This window comes from Patagioenas fasciata, chromosome 2 (assembly GCF_037038585.1).
Source record: "Patagioenas fasciata isolate bPatFas1 chromosome 2, bPatFas1.hap1, whole genome shotgun sequence".
Lineage (NCBI taxonomy): Eukaryota > Metazoa > Chordata > Aves > Columbiformes > Columbidae > Patagioenas > Patagioenas fasciata.
In genome coordinates this window covers 93,270,551-93,283,024 of record NC_092521.1, presented here as the reverse complement: position 1 = coordinate 93,283,024, position 12,474 = coordinate 93,270,551, and the positions used below count along the sequence as shown (strand labels likewise).

The window sequence follows — 12,474 nt, the reverse complement described above, 5'->3', positions numbered from 1 at the left end:
TTCAAAGACAAACACCATAGAATATTATTGTTTCAAGATGAGAAGTCCAGAAAGCCCACCAGTTTGATTACTAGTTTTTCAACTAAGCACAAGACAGTTCTAAGTTATGAGTCAATATGTTTTTTGCAAAAATGTATCAGTTATGTCAAAAGAATATCTAATGCAGGCTAAGAGAAAAACTTTTATTTGAAGATGCTGTGGAATTTGCAAAATTATTACATGAGGGGTATCAGTTATTTATAAAAAAATACCTCTGTAGCATGTTTAAGATAATTTAGTATCCTACTCTGCCTTAGCACTGATTTACATTTCACACTTTAAAGCTTTTTAAAATTATTTTTTGGTATCCAGTTTTTTTATCCTCCCAGGACTACCTACATCTCAATTAGATTATCTTCCAGCTGCTCTCTTCGTAAGAGGATCCCAAAATGACGTCTTGGAAACTGCAGCAAATTTAGGGCTGCGGCTTCAAAAAAGAAGGGTGGGAAAAAAAGTACAGAGAGTACTGCAGCAAAGCAGCAGATATAAACCCCTAATATGATGTTGGGCCAGGCTGCTAGATTTCAGTATCACAATAGCTACTCCATCACAGAAACTCTTGGATATAGATCTTGACTTGATCCTAAGGTATACATCTTCCTTTGAAGACAGAGCTAAAGCCCCTCCTGACATCAAGTTGAAAAACTGTGTGTTGGTGCATCTCCTTATTTCTGTTCCAAGATAAATCTCAGTTGTGGGAAAAACTGTACTAAGCAGCTTATTGAGTGTGCTTCTCCACAGTTACTGTGTGCACTCTAAGGTGAGATGTAGAGCTAGTGTAAATGTGAACTTATTCCTATTTACTTGAAAAGTTGACTGCCCTCCACCTCCACACAGGTTGGTTAGCTCATACATGCCAATATAGCACCCAAGAATAAGGATCAGCTGCAAGAACTGCATCTGGTCTTGCTGCACCTGAGAAGGATGAGAGTTCAGAGGCTCAAAGGAGTTGTACCTGTGCTCTCTTCCATCTGCCAAAGAAAGAAGGACCCGTATGTCGCTGAAGAAATCTGGGCTTTTTGAAATCCCTGCACTTATTACTACTCAGCCAGTCTCTGGGAAGGAAGGAGAAGCTGATATTGGTACCAAGCAATGACTGAATTATAATAAAGTATTAGCTTGGAAGAGGGTACAAAAGGAAAAACCTCACTGTGATATCCAAGATTGAGATTCCAGGTTTTCTGATCTTTATTTTCTGAACCCCCGTTTTTGGAATAAAAGTAGAATAAGAAATAGATGAATTTGAAGAGGTTCCATTTGAATTAAACAGTGATGTTTTGAAGTCTTAAAGTTCATCTAAGGCTAAAAATGTGACACTAGGCTTTTCCAAAAGCCTTGCAATATTTCTTGGTTTCACCTACATTAAGAAATACCACACAGCAAGCCTTTCTTGTGGTGGAGAATTTTACTGCATAGTGCTTATTCAATTCCCTACCACAGCACAGAAATGTCATAGAAAAACAAAGCCAATAAACAAAATGAACTTTTCTAACATCAAGAGAAGTTTAGATTGTATAGACTTCAGGCTTGATGTTGAAAAAAATGGTGAGCAGCTCCTTCCTATATGATGTGGTTTACCCATTATTGAACCCTGGCACAGCAGGACTTCCATTCATGCCTAATTGAGGTACTCTATGTAAGCATAAGAACTAGTTACTCAGCCCAATACTAAGGACAGACATTGGACATTTCTGAAGGAAAGGAAGATCAAGATCTGTTTTGGAAGTCAGTATCTTGAAATAATTAAACAAAATTGCTGCTGAAGTTATGTGATTTGATTCAAGTATTGTAAGCTGTCCAGTGGGCTGATAGGGGTTGTATGTTGGAGAACTTGTAGGAAAGAAGCTTTTTACTCATGAGTAGACAATATAGTCTTGAAGGCAAACCCAAGATGTACCAGACTACAGAAGGGTAGGACAACTTTTTTTTTTTTTTTTCCCCATGAATAGTCCTTTCAAAGATGAACCAAATGTGTCATTTCTGTGCTTAGGCTATATAACGAAGGTTGGCTCTTGGATGTATTTCGACGCATTCACAGTGAGGAGGGCACATTCTTTGTTCCACTGGACTTAGAGATATCCATTCAGGAGCTGAGCTACATTATTAAGAGAGCTGAGCAGTGGAGAGGAATCAATGGTGAAAGACGGATGGTGAGTGGTGAACAAAGTCACTAAAATGAGTCTGACATACTGGGGCAAATTCATTCTTTGTATTTCTGGTTATTACTTAAAAGGACCTTGATATACAAGAAGATTATTCTTACGGTGCTTCTTTGAATGGAGAAACTGAGAAGCATGTTCAGAAGAATTTTGTGAGGCTGTACGTGCATTGTTTGAACATCTAGAGAGGGGTTACAATCTGCTTATAATAGCCAAAGTCTTAGCAGCATCACTCATGTCAAAACTGATCTAAGCTATCTGATGATTATTGACTGGGTCATGGAGACTTGCAACTTGTTGAAATGTCAGTACTATCCCACATAATTTCTAAGCCAGGTTGGCAAACTTGGAAACTCCATGAACAAGACAAATTTGTTCCCTGCAAGGGCAGGCTGTGCTGAGGAGGGGGTGTGAATTTGGTGAGTCAGATTTGATAGCCATGCTCTTCTCCTTGGCTCTTTCCTTCCAGGATAGCCCAGAGAATTGAGGTGATTTGGAAATTTGCAGGGGAAGGTAGGAGACATCTGAAGTTGGTCTGTCCTGCTTCGGTTATTAAAATACTTCCTCTTTTTTTTTCCATTAAGCCGCTAGCCTGTATGTACAACGTACAAACTTTAAGCTGTTGTGCGCAGGAGATGTATCTGTGTTTACAAAGTGTCCAGTGTTGGGGATGCCATCCACAAATGACACTTCTGGTCATAATCACTTTTGGAGAATTGAAACTAACAGAAGTGACATCGTAATCTGTGAGGGACATTTACTTCCTTGCTTTCTAGCTTTAATTAATTCCCGTAGGACTATCTTATAAACCAGCTCTTGGACAATTGTTAAAGTGCTCATCAATCGGATTTATACATCTATGAGCGGAGTGCCTCTGTGCACAATGCTTTGTTTAGTGACTCCCCTGCTTCAATGTAACAATGAGAAGATGCCAGATCGGAAGGAAATTAGTCCTCTTAAGCATGTATGAGTTGTTTTCCTTTGTTTTCTAAACCACTAGAACAAATGGTTTCAGATTAGGGTCTGCAGGTTTTTCAAGTCCCTATAGCTACCCCTGAAAGATCAGCAGTTTATATAAATATATAGCCTCCGTTGTCACTGCTATAAACATCTGGCACAGCTGTAATTATTTTCCACTTTTTTTTTTTTTCATGATGACAGTTAGGACCCTGAAAGGAAAAATAAAAAGGTGAATGTGCAATTGAACGAAAAAGCAGATACTCAGTAAGCTGAATTTCTGTGGGAAAGCACAGAGAACCACATTGCATTTCAACAGAGGGGAGGGAAAAGATATGAATGAGTGAACATGCTATCACAGTCACCTGCCTCTAACATTCGCACTTTTTATACAAGTAGCACTTATTTGCTGTATCCCAGTAAGAAAAATAGCCCTTTTTTGCCTGGCTAAAAACATTCTATAGTAAGTCAAAGCATAGCCACTGATGACTGGTTTCTATTACCTTTGTTACATATTAATTAAGGTCAAACAAAGGATATATATAGTGGACCTCATTTTACATGGCAGGATTACCAATGCCATATGGAAAAAGTGGTGGAAAAGGCAACTGCCAACAACTACGTTTCTGTTTCAAGTGATGAATACATTTCTAATGATATTACCAGCATATCATTTCTTGCAGTAGTACAGAAAGTGCTGAATGAGGAGAGAAAAAAAAAGGGAGAGAAAAGGAGGAGGGAGAGGAGAAGTAAATACAAATAGAAAATAATGGAAAGAAAAATTACTTCTCTCTATACAAACAGTCTGCCCCTGAAGGAAATCTGGATTCTCCACTGCTGTAAGACACCATACTTCAGAGGACAGAACATTGAAATCCATGACCCATAGGTATAGATACACATAACTGCCTAGTTTTTCTTCAAATATGCAGCGTGGCATGTATGAAATGCCATATTGAAATATGGGTACCTGACTTTCATCTGAGATCCTTTAAAGTAGACACAGCCTCAGCCAGATCCAGCAGCACGGAGGGTGCAGAGTAGAGGGAGGACTCTCTGTGCTGTGTAGGAAGCATCATGCATTTTGTTCGACAAAGTGAAGTGATACACACTTTTGTCTTTTGAGTCCCCAAATCTTCTGATTCCTATTTTATGTCTGTATTAATTTAATGTTTCTTCCTCTATATCATTCCTAACTGAACACCAGGCTGTGACAGTGTTAAACATCCCTGTTCTTGATGGGACATACAGATGCAGACTATAGAATATAAGCAGATACAAGTAATGTGGAAAGAGCACAGAAGTTTGCACCCTTGGCATCATCAGGATCTCTACCCTTTACTTCAGTGGGCACAGAATCTGCCTCGCAATGAGGGAAATTTGTGAGTGGAGACTACTGTCCAAAACTTCTGAGCTATCTGCATGAAACATGAATACTTTGAAAAAAAAGAACCAATGTTCTTCAGAAACCTGAAATCTTACCCTTCTGTTCTTTTTGTTCTTTTTTTTTGTTTGTTTGGTTGTTTTTTTCTTTTTTTTTTTTTTTAATATAATTAAAATTTTGACTGGAAAGAGAACTGTCAAACCAAGTTTAATTAGCTCTTTGGCAAATCTAGTTTTGTAATAAAAACTTGCTCCATTCCAGAAATATGTTCTCCACATGGAGTATCTGCCTGCAAGACTGAGAACTATGTTTTCAGGTCTTTTATGCTCCTAGGTAGATACTGAAAGGCCTTTTTTCTGCCATGCATTTGCACAGGGTGTTTATCTTGTCCCTCTCTTTTTGTGTGCCAAATTGTACAAAGTAATCAGTATGGAAGACACATCACTAGGCCTTATTGCGTGCATTATTAATGTGTTAATTTTTAAATAAGATACCAAATTAACTGTGAGCAATTTTTACAAAGGGAAGTATGAGACTGCCATATCTTACATCAGTCCATATAAAAAATCTATTTTAAATGGAGGTCATTCAAGTAAATAGTCAGTCAAACCTTCTGGAAAAAATAGGTCTACGTTTTCGCAATATTTTCTTGGTATTAACCATGTGCTTCTCATTTTTATTCCCTGGATTAAAAATTGCCCCATAAATGGGTGTTTTATAATATGCTTAATTTCCTTTTATTAAATTGATAAATGCAGCAGCAGAGGACACATTTGCAGTATGATGAGAATTTAAGGTTATTGCATTTTATAATTTTTATATTGTTCAGAGAAGTGATTTATCATTTGTGGAATGACATCCATGCCATCATTTCAAAGTATTTTTAGTTATTCTTTTGATAGGAAAAAGGTCACTTTCTGTAGACCAGGAAGACATCACTCTATTAAACTAATTTGCCTACATGCGAATTTTGTCATTTTTATCTCATTAACTATTTATCATAGAGTAAAAAAATATATATATTCATGAAGAGGCAGCTAGCAGCCTGTTGGAGCTGGAACTAATATTTTGCAACTCTAATGATTTTTTGCATCCTTAATTAGATAGCATAAGGTTGATATGATTAGGTCAGGATGTAGTGTTTTTCATTAAAATACATTTTAGAAGCTGTATTCATAATCTGCCCTTGCAATTAAATAATGAGCCTATGAGTTTAATATTATCGACCCAATTATTATCCCATGGAAAAGTATACCGTTAATAAATTTGTGCCGTAGGACCTTCATTAGCAACAAAACGAATTATATTTCCAGGTACACAGATTACATGGCCACAATCACATCTATGTAGCAGTTTGGAAGGCCCGTACCACGCAGAAACACACTTGATTATTTTGGAAGAGGTGATTTACAATGCCTTTGATGAGGAAGGCTGCAAAGAACTAAAAATGTTGCCTACAGATGAAGACAGAAACATTTGTAAGAACAAACATTTGCAGAAACAGTTGTTCTGGGCACCCTCTGCTAAGAGGAAGCCTGGATCACTGTTCCTCACCTGTTACAAATACGAAAGCAGAGCTGAATATTTAATGACCTTTTGTTGAAGATGTGCACATATATGTCAATTTCCAGAATCAGGAATATCAGGACCAGTGGCAGACAGGAATACATTAACTTGCCAGTTCAGTGATGAGGTCAGGACTCTGGATTTTAGCCAAGTTTTTTTTCTTTTGGTAGATGTGATGAAAGTGACAATATCTTGCTATCCTCATCAAGTAATCAGTTTCCCAAAGTTAAGTAACTGTTCAGAGCCAAGGTATGAAGTGGGATTTTCTTTTTCCCAAACAAATAGGAGTTGGGGAAAAAAAAACCAACAAGACAAACAAACAAAAACAAACAAACAAAAAGAGGAAAATATTCCTAGTAAAACAGGTTCTGATCAGGGATGGTTTTCTGAGTGGGATCTGTTGTGGCTGGATCAGTTGCTAGGTGTGCTGAGCCTGCTACATCACTTTGCTCATGTTTAAAGCCTCTGAAGTATTTATCATGTGAATTGTTATCAGCTGGGATAAAATGGAAAAGATCTGTCCCTCGGTGATTTTTACTGCATTTAGCCCTCAAGGTACCGCCACTGCTTGCAATGGGACTTTTTATATAATAATACTAATGATGAGAAAAGTTGTACAAGCAGTAAGCTGAAACAACACTGTCAGTTTACCAAACATAGGCCCAAAAGGTTTGCATACAGAGAAGGTTTCTGAAAAAAAATGCAAGCTCAATAGACAAGAAGATAATGTGAAACTTAAACTTGAAATAAAGCCTGATGCACTGCAAAATTATTTTAATGAGACTAGGGCTAATTTTCTAATTCTAAAATGATATTATGGCAAACCATAAAAAATTACCCAGCAGTAGTTTTTTGAAAGGAAAATATATTTGTAATTATCTTGAACACACAAGATTACTTCAGGGCCTATTATCGACACAATTTTTGGTACCACTTTACACTAATTTGCATTTATTACTCTTAGGCCAACTATTAATATGTTAATAAATAAGTCATTAATACTTGTTATTTAATTGCTGTCTATTTATTCCTGTTCAATAATGCATTAATTACTTGTGAATAGTTGAGGGCAAAATCCTGCCCTTGCTAGTGGAATCAGCAGTGGCAAGAGAGGAAACCGATGCTGGAAGTGTGGGTGTTACAAGAGCTGGCAGAGAACAAGTCGTTTAACCCATTAAGCACAAGGAGGCGAACTTTTTATCTCATCTCAGAGAAACCTTCATGGCCTTCCAGGTAATTCATGATGGAGTGAAGCTGCTTGGCCAGAGGTGGAGGCTGCTGAAAGCCAGTGGTACCACGTCTGAAATTGCTGTAATTTCTGGCTATCCCCTCTCCTTACGTTCTTGTTCTTGCTCCTGTGCTGGAGTTTGTCCCTGTTTGCAAAGAAGGGTGGGTGATGGATATGGAGAAGCCAATGGCAAAGACTAAAGTCTGGAACAATGCCAAGGAAAGTATGGCACACAATGTCTAGTGAGAAATCAAAACAGAAAGAGAAGGGTGCCCTACCCTGCCCTGATCCGTGATCCTGGATTCAAGCTCTTCTCTTCCCCTTGTATAAACACTGAAGCGGAGATCAAAAAAACTGAAAAAAATACTGACTGGATAATTGGTGTATTTTCTGTTTGAAGGTTTATCACTACCCAAGTGTGATTTCTTGCCTCTTTTTGGAGAAAGCTGGCATTTAGAAATGGATAGTGAGACCAGGCCAAATGTTGAATAAGAATGCCAGCCTGCCTGTATGGATCTAATAGATCTGGTTATCTCAAATATGATCTCTGTAGCTGCAGAGCAAATTTTTCCCAGGAACACAAATATAAATTGTGCTTTTGCCTTCCAGGAAGCTTGATTTCCAAGATAGGTGAAAAGTTGCAGGAGATTTTGGCTTAAAAAAATCCAACCAACCAGAAGGAAAAAAAAAAAAAGAACAAAAAAAGAAAAAAAAGACTGGGGAGTTGATGAGCAGGAAGAGGTAATACTGTGATACAGAATTTTGAATACTGAAGGAAAAGTCAGCAAAGAACAAGGTGGTCATAGGAGAAAAGAATGGAAAGCCATTCAGGAATTCGTGCTGAATACACAACCATGCCAAATAAAATTAAAATAAATTGAAAGAAATGCCAAGTAAGAGAAGCTGATGGGAAAAAATAGCTATACAATTGAGATACTTTTGGTTCTCCTCAAAGAACGCTTCTCGTCTCAAATTGCTGATTTAAGATATCATTGGTCTGCAAATAGAGAAATGAAAACATGTTGAGAAAGCAAAAGAATAAAAGTGTAAATTTCCTTTTTATTTGCCAGCTCTTCTGTTAGCAAACTCTGACTGTGAGTTATATCTCATCTAGGTAAGCCTTACCTCATAGACATTGTATTACATCTTTAAAAACAATAAATGGCTGAAGTCACTCAAGCTGCAGTGGAAGATATTGTCTTATACTTTTGATTTGTGCTTTCTTCTCCCCAGACTAGTTTCAGTGATCTTTCAGAGTCCTACCATATTGTGAATTCACTATGGGGTTTCCATTTCCTAACTGTAACCCATGTTGTAAAGAGTTTTGAAGCTGCTCACTTGAGCTCTCAGTACAGTGTCTCCAGTAATTCAGATTTTACCAAGAATCAAAACAAAGTTTGCTGTTCGACTAGCATAGGAGACTAAAAAGCAGTGGCAAAACCAACTTTTAACATATCCAGAAAAAATAGCAGTAATACAGAATAAAACCTCTTTAGCCAGTATTAATAAATAACTACCTTGATCTGGGGTAATGCACAATTATTTTAACCAGCACAAGTAAAAAACCCTGCTAGTCTAGGACAATTCATCTCAGCATGTTGAGATCACAAGACTAGGCAATAAGAAATAGTCACCTATCTGCTACAGAAATTGTAGGAGGGAAACCTTGACCCCTTTGCAGGCAACAGCAAAACTTGCACTGACTTCATTAGTGCCAGAATTTCCATCTGTCTGTGTAAGCAAAGGAGAAGGGAGGAAATAGGGCAATGTCTTGCTGAACTTCTATGTGATCTGTGTTTATAAGGTCAGATTCTCATCTGGGATAAATTATTGAAGGCAGAGTCTCTATTTTTTTGAAGATTAAATGGAGATTGAAAGTCATGAGATGAGCAGAGGGAAAGCTCAGCCCAGTAATAGGATGTTAGAGAAAATAGAGCAAAATATAAGGTCAGAAAAGAGTGTAGCATTCCATAGCCTCTTAAATTTAAAATAAAATTATTTCTGAATGAAATGACGAGGTTCGAACTGTGTTAGGATCAAATTGGCCAGATGGTTCTGAAACACTTCGCTTGCTTTTCTTTTAGAGTATTTAGTCCGCAGGGAGTGGTGGGTGAAAAGAAAAAAGGGGGGAAATGTGGATGGTTGAAAGCATCTGGAATAGCCAACTATACTGACCATACCAGGCACACCATTAAACCTCACAACAGTTGATGAGTAATTCGTCACAAAGTGTGTATGTGCAAGCTGTGGAAAACAAGGTAATGCAGGCTACATAAAATAAAAGCTTCTTTTGCCTGGGTGGATAGGTCTAACGAGTGGAACTACTTAAACAGATGTGCACACAAAAAGAAGCTGTAATAAATTATAACAATGGTAGAATGGATATAATCAACAAGTAAACTAATGAAAATGGCGTTAGAACTTGAGCCAGTAGAGTAACACTGCACAGGACTTTCTTGATTCTGTGTTGTATCCCTGCTTAAAGAAAATAAAAAAAGAGAGATGAAAGATGAATAACAAAAGTAAAAAATAGCTATGCAAGCTTCTCTGCATCTGAAAGTTGCATGACTGTGAGCTAATAGTATATATATAAAAAAAAAAAGAAAAGGAAAAGGCAAACTATGCAGGGGCAAGTATTATGAGCTACATACAGTGTTTCTTTTGTGGTTGCCATGTGATATCTTGTATGATAAGACAATAAACTGGAAACATAATGATTCAGTCAAACTCCATGGAAATTACTTAGGGAGGTTGTAAACATGATCTTGTTTTCAGAAAATATATTTTGTTTCCCTTTTCAATGAGAACTGATTTATTCAAGTCTCCTTCACTATCTCCATCATATGCACAATATAGTCTTTCCAGAGTGAATAGTAACAAATCTTTTAGTCCTATAATCAATGCATGAATTATATAAAGGCGTTAGTGCAGATGGACCAAATTATTTGTTTGCTGACATCCTTCTGATTACTATACTGGCAGAAAAGTGTTAATTTCTGTAATGTTTCAACAGATACCCAAAGTGTTTTGTCAGAGAGGTTGGACAGTGATAGAGGAGGAGTACACTTAACTGTAATTTTTGTAGTAATTCATGGGAAGCTTCATTGACATGTGCTAATGGCACTTGATTGCCCTCAAGATGTTTTCACAACAGAACTCTGCGAGTGCCACATCAAGGTTTGCTCAGTCAAATAGTTTTTTCTCATTGTGCCTAGATAATTTGTGACCACAGGCAAACTTTGGAAAATCCAAGGTGGTTTGCAACACTCCATTGGGGTGAATCTGTCATCAGCCGGCTGGTACAGATCGGTGCACTAATGAAGAGCAAGCTCTTTGGGTTTTTTGTCATTTCTGTGCAAGCAATCCATTTCATTTCTCCTCAGTGGCAAGGCATGTTATACATCTCATCTCATATAATCTGACTTACATTACAATTTGATTCATACACAGCCTTTCCACTGAGATTAATTAGCAGCAGGCTTGAAGTTTGCAAGTGAAAATATGATAATTAGTTTTCTTGGAATGTTAACATTTCAACACTTCAGGTTCTCTCCATCTTTGTCTTCAATGAAGCTGCAGTAAACGAGCACTATTTCTCTTCTAAATCAGACTCTTGTGAGGTTTGAAATACAGACATTTTCATCAAGCTGGATAATTTCCATAGAAAATTTACTAGCTCATGAAATACTGCAGGAGTAATTCATACGACTCCCTCCTCCCCTTGGTAGGTTGAAGTATGACGTATTTCAGAAACCCCCCCAGGACAGTCGCTTATTTAACAACGGTGATTCCTATGCTTTGTAACAAAAATCAGCTGACTCTTCATTTTTGCACAAAGCAGAATTGACCAACTGATCTCTCATATGGTCATCGGGTAGAGCTGTATACAAGGTTACATTAACACCTTTGACTCCTTGCACTCATTTGTTCTGTGGGGGTGTATAATACAGGTAACTCATTGGTGCATACAACATCCAATAACTTAGCAGGATTCTGGAAAGAATTAGCAATTTAACTGAATGACGAGAACATTCAAAGTTACAACAGCGAGTAAAAACGATCTATGAAATATCAGCCCTGATGATTTAAAGACATAATGTAATTGCTAACAGATGTGGCTTAAGAAGAAACTCATATTACGGTAAAGTTATTTTGTTGTTGTCCATTATGGGTGGGCATAGCTGTAGTTGCTTAATTATTTGTGAATTATCCTCCTCGATGTTGTACAGATTTCTTTTTACCAATTATATAACTTTGAAAAATCTCAGCCTCTCTAATTTCTGGGCTCATCTGACCTTACACCTTTGGCATCAGTCGTCCTCTGAACTTGGGCAGGGTACTGTTGCTGCCCATTGATCTAGTCAAGTAAGGGGTAACTGAAATTCTTCTAAATCACCATGTGACCGTGAGCTAGCATATGTGATCACATGAAGCTCATGTGCCAGCTACATATGTATGATAATTGCAAACATGTTTTTGCAGATCAGGCTCTGAATCTCTTCCTTTGAAGGAAATGGCTTTATTACCATTGTGTGAGTGCCACACAAAAGGCTGCTAACCAAGAGTGAACTATTTTAGATCTAAGTGCATTAGAGAATACCTGAACAATATTAGAATACTGAAGTGAAGTTTGTATTCTATAATAGAAATGACCTTTAAATATTCTGGGATCAAATTATATTTTCTTCTTTAAATGTAAAATTCACACTGACAGCTGAATATCAAAGACACCTGCACATAGCAGATGAAAATCTCCTTGCCCACTGATTGGGGCTTTAGGGATATAGCAAGCACCGAACAAGATTCAGCTGTGTATGAGAACAGCTGCAGGAGACTCAGTGGGAAGGCTGAGGTCCTACCACTCTGCATCTGTCTACATAGTGAGTTTAGCATACATACTTGTTCTCAAGCTTAAACATGTCCATCCTCTTTTCTGTCTTAACCAGAGCTGTGAAGGCAAGGCAAGCTTTCTGCTTTACCTTACATGTGAGCTTTGGCTCAGCTAAAGCCAAGGTGAGCAGAATGCACATAGTTCACAGGACTCAGCAAGGACACTTGTCCTTCCTGGTGTAGATATGCCCAAGGCTGTGGTCTCAGAGTGGGGTACAAAGCCCAGCTCTGGCACAAAGTTTGAAATAGCT

The 12,474-nt window shown here is 37.7% G+C and overlaps 1 protein-coding gene across 1 annotated transcript in view; it reads left to right on the top strand.

Moving 5' to 3' along the window:
* LOC136097754 (uncharacterized) overlaps nt 1-12,474 on the top strand; it is a 190,710-nt gene that overhangs the window by 144,182 nt on the left and 34,054 nt on the right. The window contains exon 22 of the mRNA XM_071805503.1: nt 2,030-2,189. Coding sequence (XP_071661604.1) covers nt 2,030-2,189 — 160 coding nt within the window. The remainder of the gene's footprint in view (nt 1-2,029; nt 2,190-12,474) is intronic.